The following is a 27,446-nucleotide window of genomic DNA, read 5'->3' as shown; positions in this document are numbered from 1 at the left end:
CTACCAGTAGACACAATAGGAGGAAATCCCTGAGGGAGCCATGAATGAATTGAAAGGAAGAGTCAGCCTAGGAGATAAAGGGTAGGGGAGGGTCTCTGGCTGACAAAGAAAACAGGATAAGCAACATTTCCTTGTAGAACTAAGATAGGAAGGGAGACAAAGCCAGTGTCCCTGGGTCATAGAGGAAAGGGCGGAAGCTGGTTCATTACACTGGAGTGATGGGGTAGCACTAGATCATGCAGGGCTTTGACCATGTTTGGAGTTTATCCTAGAGAAATGAAAACACACTTGGAAGTGCTTCTAGGAAAGGAGGCGATGTAACTAGATTTCTATTCTGAAATATACATTTAATTGAGAGTGAAAAACAGATCTAGAGGAGAGACAAAACAGGTGCAGGAAGAGCAGGATGCCACTGTGACAATCCAGCATAAGTCCAAAAGATTGGAACACATACGGGAATTCTAACACTAGATGCATTCCACTCAGGTATACTCACAGTTACTAATGGGAATGCTGTTTCTCCAACAGTCTTGAGGCCAAAAAAAAAAAAAAAATCACTGAAAACTACTCATATAGAGAAATGAAGAGATTATTATCCTTCAGGCAATCCTCTGTGAATATTGCAAACATTCCCATGAACTATACCTTCAAAATGTCATCTCAGGGAGGGAAGTGGGAGGGGGGTTCAGGATGGGGAATACATGTAAATCCATGGCTGATTCATGTCAGTGTATGGCAAAAACCACTACAATATTGTAGAGTAATTAGCCTCCAACTAATAAAAATAAATGGGAAAAAAAGTAAAATAAAATAAAATGTCATCTCATTATTGCTGAGCCCATTCCTTTGAATAGGATCAAGATTTCCCTTAAATATAGTAAAGGATACGAATAAATAATATGCTTATCTTCTCTATCACAGCAGCACATAATTCCAATCAGTTAAGCCTTAAATTATCCAGAGAAGACATAATTATCCAATGCAGTAATGAATATATCGGTAACATAATAAAGAAACACCTAAATTCAAGCAACTGCCCAGTATAAATTTATACTGTGTATACTACCATTTTACAGAGCATACCACCAAGTCATTAAATTTAAAAACCTGAGCAAAGAAAAGGAGTCCTTAGAGGGAGACTTATGCTTTTATTTAAATATGTTTTCAGGAAATAATAAAGATTAAAAACAAACAGACTCTACATTCAACTCAAGAACTAAAAAAGGGGAAAACTGAAAAGAATAAGAGCGAAAATAATAAATATGAGGACAGAAATCAAAATAGAGAAGAAAAACAATAGAAAATTCAAATAAAGCCTTCTTTAGTCCTGCAGTCTTTCAAATCTAGATATGAACAAACAGAAAATGTAAATGTTTCCATTTTAGCTGTAATAAGTTAACTTTGTTTCCCCTAAAGGCCAAAATATTGCTTAGAACCAGAACGCTTAAAAAGCTTGGGGCTATCAGAGTATAATGGATACATGACTTAAATAAAACTATCTCTCAGCAATTTTTAGTCTACACTTTCTATCATCTAATTATTTCACTATTTGCCTATCTTCAATTCCAGCTGTGTTCATAACAAACTAATATTAATTCTGAAGTAGAATAACATCTCAATCCAAATTTGTAGGAAAAAATAAAATTTTTATATCATCATGTATAATACGATAGTTAACAACCACCGAGCACTTACTAGGCTGCCAGGCATGCTGGATCCGTTCACTTCACCTTCGTATTAACTCTCTAAAGTTGACCCTTAACAACATGTGATTGACCGTCTGCACACAATTTACAGTCAGCCCTCTATATCAGAGGTTCCTTGAAACCTCAAGGTTCACAACTGCAGATTCAACCAACCTAGGTTTGCGTAGTAGTCAGTCTTTATTATTGAAAAAAAAGTAAAAATGTACCCTCACAGTTCAAACCAGGTTTGTTTAAGGTTCAATTGTAACTATTGTTATCCCCACATGAAGAAAGGAGACAAAGAGCTTAACTAACTCTGTTAATATTAAGTTGGCCAAATAAAATACTTAGGAGTGTATCTACCTAAAGAAACAAAGGACCTATACATAGAAAACTATAAAACACTGATGAAAGAAATCAAAGAGGACACAAACAGATGGAGAAACATACCGTGTTCATGGATTGGAAGAATTAATATTGTCAAAATGGCTATTCTACCCAAAGCAGTCTATAGATTCAATGCAATCCCTATCAAGCTACCAACGGTATTTTTCACAGAACTAGACCAAAGAATTTCACAATTTGTATGGAAATACAAAAAACCTCGAATAGCCAAAGTAATCTTGAGAAAGAAGAATGGAGCTGGAGGAATCAACCTGCCTGACTTCAGACTCTACTACAAAGCCACAGTCATCAAGACAGTATGGTACTGGCACAAAGACAGAAATATAGATCAATGGAACAGAATAGAAAGCCCAGAGATAAATCCACGAACCTATGGACACCTTATCTTTGACAAAGGAGGCAAGGATATACAATGGAAAAAAGACAACCTCTTTAACAAGTGGTGCTGGGAAAACTGGTCAACCACTTGTAAAAGAATGAAACTAGAACACTTTCTAACACCATACACAAAAATAAACTCAAAATGGATTAAAGATCTAAATGTAAGACCAGAAACTATAAAACTCCTAGAGGAGAACATAGGCAAAACACTCTCCGACATAAATCAAAGCAAGATCCTCTATGACCCACCTCCCAGAATATTGGAAATAAAAGCAAAACTAAACAAATGGGACCTAATGAAACTTAAAAGCTTTTGCACTACAAAGGAAACTAAAAGTAAGGTGAAAAGACAGCTCTCAGATTGGGAGAAAATAATAGCAAATGAAGAAACAGACAAAGGATTAATCTCAAAAATATACAAGCAACTCCTGCAGCTCAATTCCAGAAAAATAAAGGACCCAATCAAAAAATGGGCCAAAGAACTAAACAGACATTTCTCCAAAGAAGACATACAGATGGCTAACAAACACATGAAAAGATGCTCAACATCACTCATTATTAGAGAAATGCAAATCAAAACCACAATGAGGTACCATTACACGCCAGTCAGGATGGCTGCTATCCAAAACTCTACAAGCAATAAATGCTGGAGAGGGTGTGGAGAAAAGGGAACCCTCTTACACTGTTGGTGGGAATGCAAACTAGTACAGTCGCTATGGAAAACAGTGTGGAGATTCCTTAAAAAACTGGAAATAGAACTGCCATATGACCCAGCAATCCCACTTCTGGGCATACACACTGAGGAAACCAGATCTGAAAGAGACACGTGCACCCCAATGTTCATCGCAGCACTGTTTATAATAGCCAGGACATGGAAGCAACCTAGATGCCCATCAGCAGACAAATGGATAAGGAAGCTGTGGTACATATACACCATGGAATATTACTCAGCCATTAAAAAGAATTCATTTGAACCAGTCCTAATGAGATGGATGAAGCTGGAGCCCATTATACAGAGTGAAGTAAGCCAGAAAGATAAAGAACATTACAGCATACTGACACATGTATATGGAATTTAGAAAGGTGATAATGATAACCCTATATGCAGAACAGAAAAAGAGACACAGAAATACAGAACAGACTTTTGAACTTTGTGGGAGAATGTGAGGGTGGGATATTTCAAAAGAACAGCATGTATACTATCTATGGTGAAACAGATCACCAGCCCAGGTGGGATGCACGAGACAAGTGCTCCGGCCTGGTGCACTGGGAAGACCCAGAGGAATCGGGTGGAGAGGGAGGTGGGAGGGGGGATCGGGATTGGGAATACATGTAAATCCATGGCTGATTCATATCAATGTATGACAAAACCCACTGGAAAAATAATAATAATAATAATAAAAAAAAAAAAGAAAAAAAAAAAAATATTAAGTTGGCCAAAAGGTTTGTTTGGTTTTTTAGGTATGATGGCTCTAGTAATGCTGAGTTGTCATTAACTTCATGAGAAACAATTTCCTTGGACTGCATTGTGACAGCTGACATATCAGCATGCATTAAAAAAAATCAACACCGGTGAATTTTTGTGTAGCCACTTTAATATAGAAGAAAAAAAAGCAGCATTTTGGCATACTATGCTTTATTATTTTAAGAAAAGTAAAAATGCAAGTGAAACACAAAAAAAGGATTTATGCAGTGGATGGAGAAGGTGCTGTGATTCAGCAAACATGCCAAAAGTGGTTTACTAAGTTTCATGCTGGAGATTTCTTGCTGGACAATGTGTCATGGTCAGGCAGACCAGTTGAAGTTGATGATGATCAAATCAAGACATTAACTGAGAACAATCAACGTTATACCATGCAGAAGATAAATTTACATACCGAAAACATCCAAATCAAGTACTGAAAACCATTTGTGCCAGCTAGGTTATGCTAATCACTTTGATATTTGAGTTTCACATAAGTTAAGCAAAAAACACCTTTTTGACTGTATTTCTATTTGTGATTCTCTACTTAAACATAATGAAAATATTCCATTTTTAAAACAAACTGTGATAGGCAATGACAAATGGATACTGTACAATAATATGGAACAGAAGAGATCATGGGACAAGCAAAATAAACTACTACAACCACATCAAAGGCCAGTCTTCATTCAAAGATGATGATGGTGTATATATGGTAGGATTGGGAGCCCTCTGTTATGAGCTCCTTCCGGAAAACGAAATAATTAATTCCAAAAAGTACTGCTTCCAATTCGACCAACTGAAAGCAGCATTCAGCATGAAATGTCCAGAATTAGTCAACAGAAAATGCATAATCTTCCATCAGGATACCGCGAGACCACGTTTCTTTGATGACCAGGCAAAAACTGTTAACAGCTTGGCTGGGAAGTTCTGATTCATCAGCCACATTCACCAGACATTGCACCTCGAATTTCCATTTATTTTTGTCTTTACAAAATTCTCTTAATGGAAAAAACTTACCCTGACTATAAAAGGCACCTAGAACAGTTCTTTCCTCAAGAAATTAAAAACTTTTGGGAAGATGGAATTCTGAAGTCACCTGAAAAATGACAAGGACTCCCAAGTAGCACAGTGGTAAAGAATATGCCGGCCAACCCACAAGATGCAAGAGATGTAGGTTTGATCCCTGGGTTGGGAAGATTCTCTGGAGTTGGAAGTGACAACCCACTCCAGTATTCTTGCCTGGAAAATTCCATGGACAGAAGAGCCTGGTGGGCGATGGTCCACAGGGTTGCAAAGAGTAGGACACGACTGAGTGACTAAGCACTGCACAGCACAGTGGAACAAAACAGTGAATACGTTGTACAATAAAGTTCTTGGTGAAAATGAAAAATGTGTTTTTTATTTTACTTAAAAACTGAAGGAGCTTTTTGGCCGGCCCAACAGATGACAGAACTAGAATCCAGTCTAAGCCATCTGTTTCCCAGATAATATACCAGTTAATATCTTTCCTAACTTTGTTGTGCTAATAGCTACAAATAATGCATAGCATATGAAGGTGTTTACTGTAAAATTCTTTCAACAATTTTGTATGCTTGACATTTTTCATACTAAATTTTAGGAAAAAGAAACTTTATCAATACATGATTTAGGTGGTGTTTTAAGATATGATACAGAGAGACTATTGAGGTCCAGAAGTTGCATTTCTGATATATAAAAGTAAATGTGCTATATTCCAATAAAAATTAACTAAAAAACCAGTAAACATGAGTTACTTCAATTCCACAGGCGTTATTTTAACGGTTGTCAGGAAACAGAGGCACCATGCTATACCAGTCGGAGTGACAGAACAGAGCTTGGAGTTATGAGATGCTATAGGGTTTTCTTTTTATTGAATATTATGTTTTTAAGTGCTCTAAAGGTAACAGTAAAAAAACAAATTTATTGAAACGATTTTTAAAAAGAGGTAAAAAGACTTGATCAAATCATAAGCGCTGGAAAATGGTCTCCCTATTTCATTTCAGGGTCCTCAGCAAGTTGTTAAAAGGGGTGCAGTTCAGGTAACAGCCTCTACATCAGCCTCTACATCCTTTGTGATGTAGTGAAATCCTCTACATCAAAGTCACAAGAAGGGAAGAAAAGAGAGAGATGCTGGAAAAAAAGAAAACTGCTATGTTATTACCAAGGTTACACATTCAATTAAAACAAGAAGGGGCCCAGCACCAACATCCAGAAATGAACATGAAATACTTAAGGTAGTTGGCTTTGACCCAAACCAAAATCAAACAAACAAAAACCTCTCTTATTTAACGAGGACCCAGGACTCTGGCAAAGAGAGATCACCTAAACCTGGAAATTAAATTAGGAGTGTTAAACAAGAAAAATAACCACCAACAGACTTCTTAAAAGGACAATTGAATGCTTTAAATCTCTGGCATGTTAAAACCAAATACTCTAACAAACAAAAAATCATAGTAGTGGAGAAGAAAAGCTCTAGAGCCAGAAGGATGTGGGTTCAAATTCTGCTTCTCAGTTATACACTAGGTATATGAATTTGAACAAATTATCTCAACCCCTAATATTCGTTTCCTCATCATTGACTCAATTGACCTGAGTTTGGGCAAACTCCGAGAGACAGTGAAGGACAAGGAAGCCTAGCATGCTGCAATCCATGGGGTCACAAAGAATCAGACACCACTGAGTGACTGAACATCATCTACAAACTGGGATTAATCAGTTTACCACCAGAGTTAAGGATTAAGTGAGATAAAGTTAGGTAATGACTTACCATTGTACCTTTTAGACAGCCCTCAACACAAGTTCCATTTCTTCTGTGATCTACTTGAAATACAGGCATGTGAATAAAATGGGTATGCTAGACTACAGGTACTTCCACACAAATTGGGAAGGGTTATAAATCCCTGGAGCATGGATCCTAAGGGGACATTTCTTTTATTTTCCTTCAGAGAATAACAATGAAACACTATCCGAAACAAGCAAAAGGGGAAAGGAATCTAAGATAGACCAAGTTTTAAGTCTGTTCCTGAGGGTATTTCTATAATACTTATCCTATCATTAAGCAATAGGTAGCAACAACAGTCTGTGAGAAAGCTTCAGTATTTCCAAAGTCTCCTGAATTCAACAAGATACAAGATGGAGTAGAATACCTAGTATTCAAAGAGATAATGACGACAATACATGTTCATGCTAAGCAACCAAAAAAGAGTTAAATCAGTAACAGTCTGAGTAAGACAGGAAGGCATGCCATGTATTTTTTTAAGAGTTTTGTCAAAAAAAAGGGGGGGGGGGGGTTCCTTCAAAAAAATTCACAAATTTGGTTTCCTATAAAATCTTTATTAATCCTTAATTCCCTGCCCACATCCAGTGCCAGCCAGAAGAGGTACTGCAGTGTATTAATCTATGAAATTAAAATTTTTAACCCATCCTTAAACTTGTATAACTAATATCCTGAGACAAAAACACACCATTCCTCAAACATCCTTTATGCCATGAGCAGAGACTATTACATCATTAAAACTGAATTAGCTTGCCATAGTTTTTTTTTGAGACTGCATTTTTTTAATTCCCCTTTTATTTTTGGCCTTGTCTCGCAACTTCCAGTATCTCAGTTCCCCAACCAGGGATTGAACCTAGGCCACAACACTGAAAGCGTAGAATCCTAACCACTAGGCCTCTCTCTAAAATTTCTTTTTATATTTCATTTCTTATCTTGGCTACTTCACTAAGCTAAAATTCACTTACTTTCATTCCCTTTCAGTTTACCCTCTCTCTAATGTAGATCAGAGAAGCTACAGATTCAACAGAAACAAATCTCAGCAAATAAAATACCCTTAGAATTGGAGCGCCAGAAAACAATTTTCTCAGCATCATGTCAAAACAAAAAATTGAAGAAATTTGGATGAATCTGTAAGATGACCTAGGTAAAACTGCCTATGACCCAATAATATCCAAAAAGGGTACCTGGTGTGTAATTGTCCAATATCCCAAATTGATTGATAACCAGATTAACTATAGTATGGCGTACCAGGGCTCTGGGATTTGGTGAGTGTGGTGGGATCAGATTTTTTTTAAACCCAAAATTAGGCTTTACCTGAAGTATTTTTTCTTCTCTCTCCTTGCTCTTCTTTGGAACTCTGCATTCAAATGGGTATATCTTTCATTTTCTCCTTTGCCTTTCGCTTCTCTTCTTTTCATAGCTGTTTGTAAGGCCTCCTCAGACAATCATTTTGCCTTTTTGCATTTCTTGGGTATGGTCTTGTTCACTGCCTCCTGTACAATGTCACGAACCTTCATCCACAGTTCTTCAGGCACTCTACCAGATCTAATCCCTTGAATCTACTTGTCACTTACGCTGTATAGGCATAAGGGATTTGATTTAGGTCATACCTGAATGGAGTAGTGGTTTTCCCTATTTCTTCAATTTAAGTCTGAATTTGGCAATAAGGAGTTCATGATCTGAGCCACCATCAGCTCCCAGTCTTGTTTTTGCTGACTGTATAGGGCTTCTCCAGTGCTCAATGAGGAAAGCCTCCCTCAGTGATCAATGCAAAGAAATAGAGGAAAACAATAGAATGGGAAAGACTAGAGATCTCTTCAAAAGAAAATTACCAAGGGAATATTTCATGCAAAGATGGGCACAATAAAGGACACAAATTGTACAGACCTAACAGAAGATATTAAGAAGAGGTGGCAAGAATACACAGAAGAAGTATACAAAAAAAGATCTTCAAGAACCAGATAATCACGATGGTGAGATCACTCACCTAGAGCCAGACATCCTGGAGTGTGAAGTCAAGTAGGCCTTAGGAAGCATCACAACGAACAAAGCTAGTGGAAGTGATGGAATTCCAGTTCAGCTTTTTCAAATCCTAAAAGATGATGCTGTGAAAGTGCTGCACTCAATATGCCAGCAAATTTGGAAAACTCAGTAGTGGCCACAGGACTGAAAAGGTCAGTTTTCATTCCAATCCCAAAGAATTCTCAAACTACCGCACAACTGCACTCATCTCACATGCTAGCAAAGTAATGCTCAAAATTCTTCACTCCAGGCTTCAACAGTACATGAACCATGAACTTCCAGATGTTCAAGCTGGTTTTAGAAAAGGCAAAGGAACCAGAGATCAAATTGCCAACATCCGCTGGATCATCGAAAAAGCTAGAGTTCCAGAAAAACATCTACTTCTGCTTTATTGACTATGCCAAAGCCTTTGACTGTGTGGACCACAACAAACTGTGGAAAATTCTTAAAGAGATGGGAATACCGGACCACCTGACCCTCCTTATGAGAAATCTGCATGCAGGCCAAGAAGCAACAGTTAGAACTAGACATGGAACAGACTGGTTCCAAACTGGGAAAGGAGTACGTCAAGGCTGTATATTGTCACCCTGCTTATTTAACTGATATGCAGAGTACATCACAAGAAATGCTGGGCTGGATGAAACACAAGCTGGAATCAAGATTGCTGGGAGAAATATCAGTAACCTCTGATATGCAGATGACACCACCCTGATGGCAGAAAGCAAAGAACTCAAGAGCCTCTTGATGAAAGTTTCTGAAAGAGGAGAGTGAAAAAGTTGGCTTAAAACTCAATATTCAGAAAACTAAGATCATGGCATCTGGTCCCATCACTTCATGGCAAACAGATGGGGAAACAGTGGAAATAGTGACAGACTTTATTTTGAGGGGCTCCAAAATCACTGCAGATGGTGACTGCAGCCATGAAATTAAAAGATACTTGCTCCTTGGAAGAAAAGTTATGACCAACCTAGACAGCTTATTAAAAAGCACAGACAAAAAAAATTAAAAATAAAAAGCAGAGACATTACTTTGCCAACAAAGGTCCATCTAGTCAAAGCTATGGTTTTTCTAGTAGTCATGTATGGATGTGAGAGTTGGACTATAAAGAAAGCTGAGCGCCAAAGAAATGATGCTTTTAAACTGTGGTGTTGGAGAAGACTCTTGGGGTCCCTTGGACAGCAAGGAGATCCAACCAGTCCATCCTAAAGGAAGTCAGTCCTGAATACTCACTGGAAGGACTGATGTTGAAGCTGAAACTCCAATACTTTGGCCACCTGATGAGAAGAACTGACTCATTTGAAAAGACCCTGATGCTGGGAAAGATTGAAGGCGGGAGAAGGGGATGACACAGGATGAGATGGTTGGATGGTCATCACCGACTCAACAGATGAGTTTGAGTAAACTCCAAGAGTTGGTGATGGACAGGTAGGCCTGGCGTGCTGCAGTGCATGGGGTCACAAAGAGACACGACTGAACAACTGAAGTATTTTTTAGCTAAAGAACATTGCTCCATTCTGCCGTGGCCTACTTCAAGTCAGTTCTCATACCCGTGAATATGACATGATCAGGGATTATGGGATCATTAATGTACTAACATACAAGGTCATATACAAATATTAAAAGGCCATGTCAATTGAATTTACTCTTAATATCTGAATATTCATTTTTCAAGGTAAGAAGGTGTTTTAGGTATAGTTTATAATGAGAATCTCCTTGTGTGCTTTACCCACTGACATTTTATCAATTAGATAAAGTACAAATGTACATTAATGCAAGAGGAAAATGTCACAATTAATGATGATTATGAAACCCATTTTATGTACAAAAGAAATTAATTTTCAAAGTCAAATAGAAAAAATAGGATAATAATATTGTAAGAGTGAGTTAGCTGTTGACTTTAGGAAAAATATTACATCTTTTTGAACTGACAATTATAAAAATTTAAATGAAAACTGCAGAGTAGAACAAAATGGGCTTCCCTTGTGGCTCAGAAGATAAAGAATCTGCCTACATTGCGGGAAACCCAGGTTCGCTCCCTGGGTCAGGAAGATCCCCTGGAGAAGCACAAGGCTACCTACTACAGTCGTCTTGCCTGGAGAATTCCACAGAGGAGCTTGGCAGGCTACAGTTCATGTGACTGCAAACAGTTGGACATGACTGAGCAACTAACACTTTCGCTTCCTTTCACTATAATCAAAATTCTAACTTTGTTCAATTATTCAACATAGTAATATCCATAACATTCAACAGAATGACTTCTAAGCACTGTGTTTAATCTTTAATTATTTAATCCCATAAACCTTTCAATAAAAATATCCCATTTGGGGATTCATATCTTTTGTGGATGAAACAAAAACAGGATGTTAACTTTGCTACCTCATAATTTCATGAGGAGAAAAAACTCCAGTTATATGCAACATAATCAATCATGTTTGCCCCAGTTAAATATATATATATATAAAAGAAAATGTTAGAGGAAAATAAAGCTCCCTCAACTATTTTGTATTCCACTAATCTCAGTTGAAAATGATCCTCTATTCACTATCGCGCGCATTACAATAGCAGTCACAGGAGCAACCTAACAACAGGCAGTGCTGAAAATGATTGTTACTGTACTCTCATGTCCTATTTTAAAAGAGAGATCACCAAAATTTCTAATAACAAATTATAATAATTTAAGGGACAATATTTCAGATTTATCCACATATTCCTAAAGTTTAATCTATGGCTTCAGCCCTGCTGCTGCTAAGTCTCTTCAGTCGTGTCCGACTCTGTGCGACCCCATAGACGGCAGCCCACCAGGCTCCGCCGTCCCTGGGATTCTCCAGGCAAGAACACGGGAGTGGGTTGCCATTTCCTTCTCCAATGCATGAAAGTGAAAAGTGAAAGTGAAGCCACTCAGTCGTGTCCGACTCTTAGCGACCCCATGGACTGCAGCCTACCGGGCTCCTCCGTCCATGGGATTTTCTAGGCAAGAGTACTGGAGTGGGTTGCCATTGCCTTCTCCAGGCTTCAGCCCTAGCTTTAGTCAGATACTAGTTTTCGCACTTGAACATTTAGCAACAGAAAAAATAAATAATGTGTGTATGTGCATTTATACTGTCAAATATGTAGGTATTTCTAACTTACATGCATTATTCTACTTCTTTTTCATTTGCTTGCACAAAACATAATTTTAAAACAGACTCCCAAGTACTCCAGGAATACAGAAGTCAACCCGCAACTTCCTTTATAGGCCATGGAGGTTATAAAGACCTTAACCCCAGACACAAGCACCAGCAATCTAACATTTTACTGTTAGCTGCCAGTATCCAAGCAAAGAGGTGTTGGTTCTTCTGACCGCTTACGAATCTTCAATTAATTCCCAAATCTTTAATTAATTCCCTTAACAGTTTGAAACTTGTGTTTTCTAAAGTTAAAAATGTACAAGTTAGTTCATTTAACTGATTTCATAATCTCTTTAAAAATAAGGTGAAAAAACAGTATTCTTTATAAACTCCATTTTTAAAATGTAGAAAAACCCTTAGTTATGGAAGATGAATTTATAATGAACTCAGATGAAAATTATCCATGATCAACTAATACCTCAAAACAAAAACCCTTTTAAGTGTCCCAAACCCAACCCAGCATCTGATATTAGATTTCCTATCTTTATAAGAAAATGGAGGCAGCACAAAGAGTAGTGAGCTGAAAGCTATGAGACACAGGTTGTGCTTCTCATGCAGCTGCTCAGTCACGTGCCCAAGTTCTGTATCCTCTAAACCTGTTTCCTAAATTATAAAATGAAGACATGAATATATGTTCTGTCTATACAGTCCAAATGAATGTTCATTATGAACAGCAATATATGTATAAGATTGAGTAACATGAGTCCTAAATCTAGGTTTTTTATTTTTGTAACACTTTCATAAACAGATTGTTATTTTTATGTAGTTTTATAATTTTAATGATTAACTTGGGACTCCTTTTGTCTAATAGCTAACTGGCATTCTTTTATATATATACATATTTTCTTGTGGTGAAGATGTCTACTCAACCACAAAAGAGCAGGCTCTGGAGTCAGATTATTTGAGCTCCCAGTGATTTACTCTGCTTATTTGGGATATTTACCAATCTCTTGTTATCTGTTTCCTCATTTGTAAAAAGAGGGACTACTCCTCAAGGTTGTTGTGAAGATTAAATTCATGAAAAGCACACGGAACAGAATCTGTCACACAGTAAGCACCAAATAAATGCTGGCCACTGTTAATATTTTTGAGCATGAATTAACATCCCCACATCTAATGTGCTCTGAGACTCATCAATTTCTGAATCTGAAAACCTATAGCTGGGCCACAGTGTTATACACCTCCAAGGGGCATCTATGCACAAAAAAATATCCCGGCAGCCCCAGACTGAAGGACTGACCTGGCAAATTCAGATGCACCCACCCACCTCTTAAGTTTTGTGGTGGTTAGACCGCCAGTCTTTTCTGGTGAACATTTCACTGCATAACAAGGTCGCAAACGCAAATCTCTTACGCGGCCAGGCAGCTCACCAACTGAGGAAAGCAGACCTCATGTGCCGAGTACAAGTGATGCGACTATGCAGGGTGGAGAACAAGAGTCAAGCCTAACGAAATTTATCTCCAGTTCTGTCAACTCTTAAAAAATATCTCATGAATGTTGCCTTTTATCTGCTTTCTCATTGCCAATGATTTTGATCATGTCTTCATTGACCAATTCCTGAATTTCCACATTTTCATAGTAGCTTTGCCTTCTTTCTTCTTTCATGCTACACATCCATCCATCAGCAGATCCTATTGGTTCTACCTCCAAACCGTACCAAAATCCAACCATTTTCACCTCCCTGGCATCACTGCAGCAGCTTCTTTTTTTTTTTTTAAACCACTCTTTTACCACAGTGCTACCCTGTCCCTCTCTGCTCAAATCCTCTAGTGACCCCCAAACTATTTAGAGGGATGTCTAAGTTTCTTACAATGGTTTACAAGGCCCCACACAACTGCCCTTTTTGCCCATCTAGCTTTGTCTCTTATTACCCATGCTCAAGGGCTTCCCTGGTGGCTCAGTGGTAAAGAATCTGACTGCAAGGCAGGAGACCCAGGTTCAATCCCTGGGTCAAGAAGATCCCCTGGAGGAGGGCATAGCAACTCACTCCAGTATTCTTGCCTGAAGAATCCCATGGACAGAGGAGCCTGGTGGGCTACAGTCCAAGGGGTTGCAAAGAGCTGGACACAACCAATTCAGCACGCATGCTCAAAATTTCTCTAGCCACAATGCTCCCTTGATTTTTCCTTAATTACATGAAGCTCATTCCTGGCTCCAATCTCTGTTCCCTTTATCGGGAGGGTTCTTCCCCGAGATGTACTACACTTGGATTGCTTTAATTTGAAGGCTCTGCTCAAATGCTTCTTTTTTATTAAGTGCTTCCCTGAATACTCTATTTAAAATAGAAATATCCTTCCTAAATGCAAAGGATGCCCCATCTCCCTTTCTGCTTATCTAACACATTTGTTTTTCATGTTTAGTGTCTTTCTCTGTCTCCAAAGAAAATGTAAGCTCCACTAGGTAAAGAATTTTTTCTTTACTGTTGCTGTCCAGAATAATACATATTAAATACAGGGTGCTTAATATTTAATAAGAATGACTGAGAGCTACCTAACTTCTCCTTTTACTGATCTCCCCTTCCACACTTTCTTCTATCCCCCAGGTATCATATCATCTGATCATTTTCCTGCTTACAAAGCTGTGATGAGATCTTTACATCCCTGATGACCTGACTCCTAATCATTTCACCCTTTTCCTCATTCCCCAAAGTATGTTGTACACATTTCACATACTAACACTTTTACCATCCCCGACCCTACCATGCCATTTCATTTCTTCAAGCTTCTCTTGTATTTCTGCCTCCGCTTAGCCAAACTTTTACTCATCCTCCAGACCCAGGTATTTCATGCCTCCTGAAGCCCCATCTATGCCACCACTGCACTCAGTCTATACCTCCATTTTGGTGCTAAAAATAACTACGTATTTATCAATCTGTTTCTCCTACTAGATTATAAGATCCTGAAGAGCAAGATCAGGGATACTACATTCAGATTTTTTCCCACCAATGCTTAACACTATATTTGGCATAGAAGTCTTTTCAATGAAAATTTAATGAACAAAAAGTGAATTAAACAACTCATGAGGGGCTAGAAGAAAAATGTCTTCATAAAAGTCAAAGTGCTTTCCAACATCAAACCTGAATATGATGTATACCTTGAGTGCTTTACATTTGCTAAAGAAAAACTCACTCTGACAGTTTTGATGGTAAATTAGTAGATTCGGGAATCAAAAATAATAATAGTGTTTCAGTTTTGCAAGATGAACAGTTCTGGAAATTGGCTGTACCACAATGTGAATATACTTAACACTACTGAACAGTACACTTAAAAATGGTTAAGACGGTAAGTTTTATGTTGTATTTTTAACACAATTAAAAATAAACAGAAGAGAGAGGAGGAATTGGATGAAGGCAGGTATAAGATAAATAAGTACTAAGGCTGTTATGTAGGAAATGGCAACTCACTACAGTATTCCTGCCTGGGAAACCCCAGCGAAGCCTGACAGGCCACAGTCCATGGGGTCATAACGAGTCAGATACGACTGAATGACTGAGCATCCATGCACACGCACAGGGATGTAACGTACAATAAATGTAATTAACACTGCTGTATGTTATATAGGAAAGTTAAGGGTAAACTCTAAGAGTAAACTCGGAAGGAAAAGAACATTTTTTTCTATTTCTTTAACTTTGTATTTATATGATGGATGGTCACTGAACTTACTGCCATAATAACTTCATCATGTATATACAGTCAAATCATTACGCTGTGCTGCTTAAACTTATAGTGCTGCATGTCAATCACACTCAATAAAACTGGAAGAATTATAAATTAATTAATTGCCTGCTGAGGGGAGACATTTACTCCAGTAAACATATTTGCAAACCAGATGATGTGTAGGGCATCAAAGTGAATTCCAATGTAAGAAAGTGATGTTGCTCAGTCGTGTCCGACTCTGCGACCCCCTGGACTGTAGCCCACCAGGCTCCTCCCTCCATGGGATTCTCCAAGCAAGAATACTGGAGTGGGTTGCCATTTCCTTCTCCAGAATGTAAGAAAAGGCATCTGCAATTTTTTTTTAATTAAAATTACTGACAAAGTAGAAGGGAGTTTAGAAGTAATTCAGTTCAACCACCTTATTTCACAAACAAGAAAACTAATCATGGAAAAGAAAAGAGCATTAACCAAGCTAGAGGAAAAACTAGGGTCAAAACCAAGGTTTTATTCAGAATACAGGGCTGTCTTAAATATACCACATTACAATCCCAAACAATTCAAGAACTAAAGGCTAGAATTTATTGGATTAATTCCCCATGCTTAACTTAATGAAGAGTTAAAAATAACATTGCAAGTAGGAGTTTATAGTCCTGAATTCTCACCAGGGCTCTATCTGTGGGATCGCAGACAAATCACTGAGCATTGCAATACTGTATTACCTCATGGGATTGTGAGAATCAAAGGAAAGCCCAGTTACAAAAGAAAAGTGTAACCATCTTCACCCTCATCCCTTCACACTCTCTGATGTCAGGTTTCAATCTCTATGTGGGGGAGGGAAAGGAACAGTTAATATAAACTAGTACAGTTCTGACTAGCTGGAGTTTTGCTATTCTGGGTTTACATGAGGAAGGAAGGAAGGAAGGGAGAGAGTGGGAAGGTGGGAAGGTTGTTCCTAATGGGCAAATAACCCCCTTCCAAAGGAAAATACTGGTAATCCCTGGTGGCTCAGCAGTGAAGAAATCTGCCTGCAATGCAGGAGATGCAGGTTGGATCCCTGAGTCAGGAAGATCCCCTGGAGTAGGAAATGGCAACCCAGTCTTCTTGTCTGGAGAACCCATGGACAGAGGAGCCTGGCGGCCTACAGTTCATGGGGTCGAAGTCAGACACAACCCAGCACGAGAACAACGGAAAGTATTACCCATACCTCCTATCAACTAAAGACTCTCAGATGCACAAGCTTTCATACAATTCATGTTAAAATTATCTTTTTTCCCAGTGTAGGGCCAATAAAACTTTTTACCTTTAGCATATTTCAAAAAATTATGTAAGTTACTTGGGTGTATATTTTATCTTTCCTTCTCAACTGCAGATGTGTCAGCAGGGACTCACAGTATTAAGCCTTTAAGAGTTATTTCTGAGTAGTTTTGATTAGGTCAACATTCAGCTGAAATATAAAGATAGGCACCTGGAGTTGTGATTAAAAGAACTGGATGAAAGGGAAGACCCTGAATGCAAAGAGAGACAAGAACTTTATCTCCCTTTGTCTTGCGCAACTCCTTCTCAACCTCTATGATTTAATTCTAAGCAGACATCCTCTACTAACAGTCTACAGAGCCACAAGTTTATTTATAGGTATTTTTATATTCATAACACTTTATAAAAATACAATGTTTTCACTCCAGGAATGAAATTATTTAAAGGAAAGTACAAATGGGTATTTTTTAGTAAATTAACTCACTGGGCAAACAAATTTTATGTAAAATGTTTACCATATAAAACAATTTTTTAAAAGAAAAAAATTGCACATTCTGTGAATTTCCACTTACATGTAGAATCTCATGTAAACTATCAGTAATATTTTAATTTGTATAATTATAGCAATTGAAAATAAAAATCACAGATTTAACATTTTTCCTGGCACTCACACAATATACCTTCATTTTCAAAATATCAGAAAAAGAACATCCTTGAGACAAAAGCCAAGCTCCAAATACCAGAATTCATATATCTTTTCCAAACTAACTCATGGAAATTTTTACTACAGTATAAAGTAACTATAACATGGAAACAGAGAATATTTGGGGATTCCACAGATTAGTCCATTTTTTCCACAAATTTCTTAAGTACTACCCAGGGAGCTTATAAAAACTGCAGATTACCACAATCCTTCCCTAGAGATTCTGATTCAGTTGCTCTGGACAGGACAAAAATTTTTATTTCTCAAAGTGATTCGGAAGATTAGCTAAGGTTAATATTGATCTCATAGACTGGTTTTCAATTTGGTACATACTACACCTACCTGAGAAGCTTTAAGAAATCTTAAAGCTCAGACGAATGGAAATGACTTCAATACTTTTTAAAAAGCTCCCCAGAGAAGGATGAGAACCTCTAACCCTTCTGCACAATTAAGAAACTAAGCTTGCTCAAGTTCACAAAGCCAATGATAGCAAAGTTGGAAGTTAGAACCATTTCTCCCAACTGCTAGTTCCCTTTGTTTTCAGATAGTTATTCTTCATACCCGTTGACCAAAACAGGTGTGAAAAAGAAAAATCTATCTTCTTGCCTCAGAAAAATACTATCACTTAACAAATGGATAAATTAAAACTGAGCTAATCTTACTGCTTCAGAAATCACCAGAAAATAGTTTTCTTAATCCTAATATAAAGCAATAAAAAAAAAAAAGACTACACTACTGCTTAATCTTTAGTTCCTACTACTAATCTAGTTACATATATCTTACAAAGAACTGTTTAAAATTTAATTTTTAACTTCTGATTCAGTAATTTATTTTTTTGATTCGTATTTTAAAACAAATTACTTTTAAACTCTGGCATCACAGGTCCTTACTAGCAAATTAAATCAAGATCTGTAAATTTGGCAACATGACTTCTTCCTTATGTAGAATACATAACTCTACATTATATTAAAGTTGCTCTGTGAACTAACAGAGAACAGCGTTCCTTCTTCCACACACAAGAATGAATTTTAGGCTGCATTAGCAAAACTCCCATCATCGGTTTGTCCACAGATCCTCGGAGTGGAAAACTTCTGAAAGTATTAGTTAACCCCTTTCAAGAATTTTCTCATTTTAGTAACAGGATAATGGAAAATAATTATGAAAAATGTGTCAAGTGCAAGCTTACCTGCCCATAATTTTTCTAAGAGCATTCTGACTTGCTAAAAATTACATGTTTACTTGACTTGCTTTCTGGTGACCTACATTGATTATTACAGCACCAAAACTGTTAAAATAACATTTTTATCCCTCTCAAAGTTGTCAAATGTTTTGATATTTCAAACTTCAGGATTGTTTGTGATTTCTGCTTTTAGATTTAAAAGTGTTTGGTATACTTTACCAAAAGCAGGTCACATTACTCCACAGGTAAAATTTCAGCAATTTGTATAGAGCCTAGAGCACAATGTACACTTTTGATTAATTCATTCGCAAAGGAGTAATTTGCCAGGTTCTGGATCTTTTAAATATTCTAAACAAGAATCAGATGCAATGGATTTTGTTCCAGCAGTTTTAATGAATGAAAGTACACCCTTTCTTTTTTATTAAGTTGGATAGCAACAGAAATTAAAAACCTAACCAAAAGTTAAGTACGCTATTTAAAATATGTAAACACCCCCCAAACCGTTCCTTGGAACCAAGAATGGGTCTCTTAAGTCATAGTAAAAACTAAAAAAACACCAAAAGCTCAGATAAATGTTCAAATGATACATAGTATTTAGAAAATTGGGCTAGACTGGACGATCCATGGAGCTCGCACAGTAGGAGAAAACTGTGCTACAAGAGCAGGTTTGCAAAATCTGAACTGTTTTGTATTAAACGTCTGAAACTCGCCATGTCCGATTGCGAAAGCTAAGCCTGTAACAGATACACGGCTTTAGGGATTGCTTAAAATTTTTCCTAAAAAGAGACCAAAAAAAAAAAAAAAAACACCCACGCATGTTTATTTTCAGGAGCTAGGGTCGAAGTCAAAAGAAATCACCAGTTACTGACAATTCTTGACGGGTCCTCGTTGCGCAGGGAGGCCGGACCCCCACCGGGTGCCGCCTCCTCCGAGCGCGGGCTGGACCGCAGCCCCGAGCCGCGCGCAGCAGCCGCCCGGCGCCGCCGCCGAGCCCGCCCGGGGGCGGGGGGCTCGCACGTGCGACCGGGGGCGGGGCCGGCCGGGAAGGCCCCCGCGCGGGAAGGCGGGCGCGGCCGGGCCGGCCTCCCCGCGGCCGCGAGCCCGGGCTTTCCGTCCGGGCGCATGTCACGGGAACGGATGGAGCCACACAGAGACGTCTAAGTCATGCAGGAGGCGCGCGGCCCCGGCCCGCTCCCGCCGCCCCAGACCCCTCCTCTCCGCCGACAGAAAGACAGACAAGAAGGGTTCCCGACCTGTCGTGCCCTGCATGTTCAGAGTCTGTCATGTTTGGTCAAGAACGGGGCGGGGCTGGAGGGCAGGTCTGCGAGGCCGGCGGCGGCGGGGCGCGGGGAGAATCCCTGCGCCTCCTGCGGGTGCCTGTCCCCGGCCGCCGCCGGGAGGTGACGAAGTGGTAAAAACTCACGGTTACTAGTGAGCGACACAGACACAGACTTTCCAGTCTATTAACAACCACGCCAGAGAGGTGGGGCTCTAACTGCCAACACTGGGCCACGGCCCCGCGCTGCCGGCGCTGCCGCTTTAGTCTCTATTCGCCGCCGGTGGCTGAGGCTTGGGAGCGGGCGGGCGGCGCGCAGCGACGCGGGGATTTGGACAGTGGCCGTAACGGTGATTTCTCCTCACCAACATGGCGGCACCCGAGACAGGCGGCTCGATAAAATGGCGCCTGCCGCAACACCTAGCCCGGGACTAAAGGGCAGGAGAGATTCCTCCGCGTGCCGCGGCCCTTGCCCAGCCCGCCGGGGCCGAGCGCGCCGGCCATTGGAGGACGCGTCCCGTCAATCACCTTCGAGAGCGAACTCTCCCGCTTCCCCGGCGAAGTGGCGGAGGAGGCAGTCTCTTATGGCGGGGCCGGGCGGCGCCTGGAGTAGTCAGGCTGGGGGAGGCGTCCCGGAGGATCCGCTGTCCTTCCGCGCCTCCCGGGCCGTTCCGCGGCGATTCGCGGTTTTCTCTGCGAGACTTCGCCTGCAGAAGACGGGGAGTTACAGACGTGCCCTACCAAACGGGCCCCATAAAGCCATTATCCGCCGTAGGCTAATAACACGCGGCTGCCGAGTCGTCATTAAAAAAAGAAAAACCTTCGTTGCTAAGTAATGGGGAAATGTACTTTCTCCTTCAGGGTTGTAATGAATATCTCTTCTGGTACAACAACAACGATTCCTGGGTCGGGAAGATCCCCTGGAGAAGGGCATGGCACCCACTCCAGTGTTCTTGCCTGGAGAACCCCATGGGCAGAGGAGCCTGGCCGGCAGAGTCTGACAACCAGAACACAACCGCAACAACGTTTAATACGCAGAATCAAAAGGAAAGACGAAATTTAAATAAAAAATAATCATTTTTTGAGGAAAAAATAGCTTGACATGTAGCTTTTTCTGATATTTAATTCTAAATTTACCTCTCCGGTTATTAGTTAATAATGACAGAACTGTCGCTAAAAGAATCAAAACCATTACTATTTCATATGCAAAACACATACGAATAGTTTATAAATAAAACAGCTATCATATTTCTTTACACTTCCGAACGGACAGTTAATGAAATTCTCTAGGCCAGAATACTGGAGTGTGCATCCTTTCCCTTCAGGGGATCTTCCCGACCCAGAAATCCAACTGGGGTCTCCTGAATTGCAGGGGGATTCTTTACCAACTGAGCTATCAGGGAAGTCCCCATCTTTAGAAAAGGAATTTTTAAATGACCATATTTTGGCCTAGTTAGTGTGCTACTTAGTTTTGAGGGAATGTCCTTGGTTTTTTTATTAACATGATGGATTGCTAGATCCTCTCAGATATCTGACTTCCTTTGGGTTAAATGTGTTTTGTAATGCACTTAGAAGTAATTTCAATTAGATTTTAAAATTTGAAATGTGAATGTACATATTGAAAAATAAATCACATTTCTTTTTTTCTAAATTGAATGAAGCCATGATCAGGAGTTGTACTGGTGGGTTATTCTGCAGGCACTCCCCATCTTTGGATGGGATACGTTTCTAGGAATCTTTAAAAAGCAGATACATTTTGTCTGGAGTAACAATAATTAGCATTGTAGAGTTACATTAGAATCCGTTTGAGTGCTCAGTCCAGCAGTCCTGTCTGACTCTTCTGTGACCCCATGGACTCTAGCCCACCAGGCTCATCTGTCCATGGAATTCTCCAGGCAAGAATACTGGAGTGGGTTGCCATGCCTTCTCCAGAGGATCTTCATCTTTTCCAGGGATTAACCTCTTGTCTCTTGGGTCTCCTGCATTGGCAGGCAAATTCATTACCCCTGGCCGGGCTGGAAATCCCTTAGAATCTCTACTTTGTCTCTATTCTAACGTTGTTATTTAGATCTTGTGCTGTGCTGTGCTTAGTCGCTCAGTCATGTCCAATTCTGTGTGACCCCATGAGCTGTAGCCTGCCAGGCTCCTCTGTCCATGGGGTTTCTCCAGGAAGAATACTGGAGTGGGTTGCTATGCCGTCCTCCAGGTGCTCTTCCTGACCCAGGGATGGAACCCAGGTCTCCTGCATTGCAGGTAGATGCCTTGCCACCTTAGATCTTACTGTAGCTAAAGGGAGTGACCATGTGGGTGGTAGGCAGGGTAGGAGGCATGCTCCTTTAAGCTCTGTGTTTGGAATCTAGAGGCGCTCAGAGATGTCAGATAAAGTATTTAAGTTGAAGGCTAAACCAAGCTCAGCTTTCCTTCCTCTTTTTTTAAAAAATTGTTTATTCGTGGCTGTGCTTGGGGTCTTCGTTGCTGCGCAGGCTTTTCTCTAGTCACGGTGAGTGGGAGCTACTTTCTGACCCCTGTTCCTTTGGTTCTCCCACAATATAAGTGTGTCTTTCTCAGGGACCTAAAAGCCATTCATTTGAAATGTAATCATCAGGAAAATAAGCCTTTGCTACCGAGTCTCTGTAGGAAGAGAGGTCTAACCTCCATCATGGCCAGCAGGCAGATACAGCTAGATTAAAAGAATTGACACTGCCCAACCCAATCACTGTAGATGGTGACTGCAGCCATGGAACTAAAAGACACTTGCTCCTTGGAAGAAAAGTTATGACCAACCTAGACAGCATATTAAAAAGTAGAGACATTACTTTGCCAACAAAGGTCCATCTAGTCAAGGGTATGGTTTTTCCAGTAGTCATGTGTGGATGTGAGAGTTGGACTATAAAGACAGCTGAGCACCGAAGAATTGATGCCTTTGAACTGTGGTGTTGGAGAAGACTCTTGAGAGTCCCTTGGACAGCAAGGAGATCCAACCAGTCCATCCTGAAGGAGATCAGTCCTGGGTGTTCATTGGAAGGACTGATGCTGAAGCTAAAACTCTTAATACTTTGGCCACCTGATGTGAAGAGCTGACTTATTTGAAAAGACCCTGATGTTGGGAAAGATTGAGGGTGGGAGAAGAAGGGGACGACAGAGGATGAGAATGGTTGGATGGCATCACCGACTCAATGGACATGAGTTTAAGTAAGCTCCAGGAGTTGGTGATAGACGAGGAGGCCTGGCATGCTGCAGTCCATCGGGTCGCAAAGAGTCGGACACAACTGAGCGACTGAACTGAACCCTTTGTAATTTTGCACTTTTGCCTTGCCCCTGCCGCTGCCACTTAGTTTTGTTTTCTTTAAAAAAAAAAAAAAACAGCTTTCTGGATGGGTAAAGTATATACCATAAAATCCACCCATTCTTAAATGTACAATTAAGTGATTTTCAGTAAATTTACCAAGTTGTGCAGCCATTTCGAGCATTCAGTTTTAGAACATTCCATCAACCCAAGTGCCTATGTACTGTCTTGCCACCCCTGCCCCCAGGCAGACACTACTCTACTTTCTGTCTCCACAGATTTGCCTTTTCTAAACATTCAATCTAAATTGAATTATACAATATATGTTTCTTCAGCCTACATTCTTCCTTTAACGTGCCCAGTCCCTTCTGCACAAGTTGAAATGGAGCTCATTTCTTTCCTCTCTGGTCAGTAGTTACTGAATAAAGTCTGTTTTCACTGCTTTAACTAGTATCTGGCTTTGTTTATTTTTTACAATAATGCCCATCACCAATACACACACACACACACACACACACACACACACAGACGAAAATGGTAATTGACTTAAAGGGGTCAATATTTTGCCAAATAAAGACTTTAACAAACCTTATTATGGTTATTTTGTAAAGGAAAGGACATTTTAACACCAAGAATATGTTTAAGAAAAATTCAGTTTGTCTTTGTTTTGCCCCAGGGCAGTAAGAACAAGCTCTGTAAACCATATTCCCAATTATGGCAAAAATTTCAGTTGTCTAATGTGACCTGGGCTTCCCAAGTGCTCAGTGGTAAAGAATCTGCCTGCCAATACAAGAGACCTGGGTTTGATCCCTAGGTTTGGAAGATTCCCTGGAGGAGGAAATGGCAACCCACTCCAGTATTCTTGCCTTGAGAATCCCATGGATAGAGGAGCCTGGTGGGCTACAGTTCATGGGGTTGCGAAAGATTCAGACACGACTTAGATTCCATAACAAAAATGATATGACTGAAAGAGACTAGTCAACCTTGGACAAAAATGATCTCCGAGGTCATCATTCTAGGTGGAGGATTAGGGGGCCTTTTCCTCAGTCTTCCTGTGAGCTTGTAAAGTTCCTAACTGTTTGTGGGGCTCAAGGTAATGGTGGGGGGGACCCCATTACAACTATGATTGTTGCCTATCTAGCAGGATGGGGACTTCACGTTAGAGTTAATTTGGGGGTGGGGAGATTTCCTATACAGTACACTTTGAGGTTAGAAATAAATACCTGTTTTATTCACATTCTGTGGAAATTTTCCCAAAAAAACCCCCAAGCACCTGGATATCAGCTCGAGCTTTGCAGAAGTGCTTTCAAAATGTTGCTTCCAAGTGAGAAGAAGATACTGATGCACACGGCAGGCTCCGTCTTCTCTGGTTCATGCTCTCTGACAGCCTCAGATGGTAAAGGTTGGGATTGGTCCATAGTACACTTCAGGTGTATGTCTCAAAGGTAGAATTCAGAAGTCGCTAAGTCATATTAGAGGAGTTCCCTGGTGGCCCAGTGATTAGGACTCTGTGCTTTCACTGCCAAGAACAAGGGTTCAACCCCTGGTCAGGGGACTAAGATCACTATGCTCCACAGGGCGGCCAAAAAAAAAAAAAAAGTCATTTCAGAATATCAGATCTTCCTTACACCTGCTTAACTATTTTTGTTGTTTAGTCACTAAGTCATGTGACCCCCCATGGCCTGTAGCCCACCAGGCTCCTCTATCCATGGATTTCCCAGGCAAGAATACTGGAGGGGTTGCCATTTCCTTCTGCAGGGGATCTTTCTGACCTGAGGATAGAACCCTCATCTGCTGCACTGGCAGGCAGATTCTTTACTACTGAGCCACCAGGGAAGCCTGTTCCTTAAATACTTTTCTCCAAATTCTTTATTATTATTCTGCAAAGATAAAGAACTCAATGGCAGCTCTCAACAGTTATGAAAGCATTTTCTGATGCAAAAAACCCCAAAATAGTCTTTATTTTAAGATATCACTTATGTTTATCTGCACTAGAAATGTGATGTTTATTTTTCCAGTAGTGAAAGTATGTACTGAGCTCTATCTATCCCCACCCCCAGCATCTTAATCTTGGGAGCATTGATTCACTCATTTGTTTATTCAGGAAAGATTTATGATCGTGATGCTTGACATATCATGCTATCTTCTGAGCAGAGTTATAGATATACTACCTGGGATGTCTATTCTCATGGATCTTAGAGTCTAATAATGTGTACTTGTGAAGCCTGCACTTATCAAAATGCTAAGTGGGGTCAAGGATACCTACTCCGTTGAAATTGAATTTGACTGCATGTAATGAAAACTCAACTATACGGCTTAACTAAAAACAGATTTTAAGTTTCTTTAATAACGAGATAGCTGTTAGTAGGGGTCCAAGACTAAACACAGGCTCTGGTTAGCTTCTTGCTCTGCAATTCAGTCTGAAGTTTCCATCCTTAACTTCTTGCTCAACTACCATGTGATCTAGGCCATGGTCTGCATAATATCTGTCTTTAAAATTTGTTGATGCTTTATATACATGATTAATTTTTATAAATATTCCATGTGTGCTTAAGAAAATAAAATTTTCTCATTGTTGGATGCAGAACTTTAATACCTGTCCATTAGGTCTAGTCTATTAACTTCAAAATGTTTATCAGCTATATCCTTGCCAATTTTTCTCTGTCCACTTAATAAATCAATCAAGTAAAAGATGTTAAAATTCCTTACTATGATGTTGGGATTACCAGTTCTTCTACTTCATATACTATAAGGATATTTTATTAGGTACATAGACATTGTTTTCCTAGTTAATTATTGAGTAACATTCCATCAAGCCATCTAGGTTTTGGACACATTTACTTCTTTTTCTGTGGCTACTTTAAAACTTTTCTCTGCTTTTCTGCAGTTTTATTGTGATGTGGCTGGGTGTAAATTTCATTTAGTTATCTCGCTTGGTATTTGTTGAGTGATGTATACACATTTCTTGATGTAAAAATTGATGTGTTTCATCAATTCTTAAAAATGTTAGCCTTTTCTCTTGAAATATTTCATCCACCTTTTTCTCTTTCTCTTCTTGTCTTGTGGTTAAAGTTAATTATATTTTGACATTTTGACTTATTGTTTTTATTTCTAATAGTCTCTTTTGTAGATTCCTTTCTTAAAGGAGGAGTATCTCGGGATAATTTCTTCTGACTTGTCTTCTGCTTCACCCACTTTCCCCTTCAGTCCTGTCTAGTTTTCTACAGAAGACCATCTTCTTAACCAAGTTTCTCTCAGAGAAGCAGAATCACTAGGAGACAGATTTACAGGCAATTGAGCATATGCAATTGTAGGAGCTGTTAAAAATAATCTGTGTAAAGCTTTTCTCTGAGTCTAGAACTTAGGATCTTCAAGGCAAGGACTAAGGAAGGGGAGTTGGATGTAAAGAGGGAGAGTAGAAATGAGCTAGAATCCCTAGGAGACAAACCAGAACCTATCTTCATCTCTTACCACACCCAACTTTTGTGATGTGGGTGCTCTGAAGAAAAATCTTGTGCCCTTTATTTTGAAGTTAAACATACCTTGCCCAGAATTTGGAGAAGCTGAAGGAAGATCTGTGGCAAGGTGAGTCAGCTAAAGGTCTGGTTGTTGCCCCATAGCAAGAAGGTGAACTAGCAGATAAATGATAATGTGCATGTATTGCACCAACATCTGTCACCCCGTCACTGACTTTCTTAACATAAAAACAATATGACTGCTATTTCACTTCCACCTTCCGAATTTTGTGCAAAATCTCTCTTATAGCCCACTCTAACTGGAGATATGCAAGAATAGGAATCCTGCACAACATATAGCAGCCCAGCCAAGACAAAACACTTTTCAACTAGGCACCCACGTGTACCTCTTTCACTGGTACTTAACTTCCATCCAGAATAAAGACAATAGCGGGGACTTCCTTGGTGGTCCAGTGGTTAAGAATCTGCTGTCTATGTATACTATCTATGGTGAAACAGATCACCAGCCCAGGTGGGATGCATGAGACAAGTGCTCGGGCCTGGTGCACTGGGAAGACCCAGAGGAATCGGGTGGAGAGGGAGGTGGGAGGGGGGATCGGGATGGGGAATACGTGTAAATCTATGGCTGATTCATATCAATGTGTGACAAAACCCACTGAAATGTTGTGAAGTAATTAGCCTCCAACTAATAAAAAA

The 27,446-nt window shown here is 39.8% G+C and overlaps 1 protein-coding gene across 3 annotated transcripts in view; it reads right to left on the bottom strand.

Annotated features, from left to right (window-relative positions):
• The window catches only part of ZC3H6 (zinc finger CCCH-type containing 6), a 67,537-nt gene extending 47,166 nt beyond the window's left edge, over positions 1 to 20,371 (bottom strand). The window contains exon 1 of one of the 3 annotated variants that reach the window (XM_061156064.1): positions 19,966 to 20,371. In XM_061156064.1, the coding sequence (XP_061012047.1) occupies positions 19,966 to 19,997 (32 nt within the window). In that variant the 5' untranslated portion in view covers positions 19,998 to 20,371. Of the gene's footprint in view, positions 1 to 8,044; positions 9,209 to 19,965 lie in introns of those variants that run through there. The other 2 variants (XM_061156065.1, XM_061156063.1) reach the window with 2 other exon arrangements.
• Positions 20,372 to 27,446: the final 7,075 nt, after the last annotated feature.

This window comes from Dama dama, chromosome 11 (genome assembly GCF_033118175.1).
Source record: "Dama dama isolate Ldn47 chromosome 11, ASM3311817v1, whole genome shotgun sequence".
Lineage (NCBI taxonomy): Eukaryota > Metazoa > Chordata > Mammalia > Artiodactyla > Cervidae > Dama > Dama dama.
This window is presented reverse-complemented; position numbering and strand designations above follow the sequence as displayed.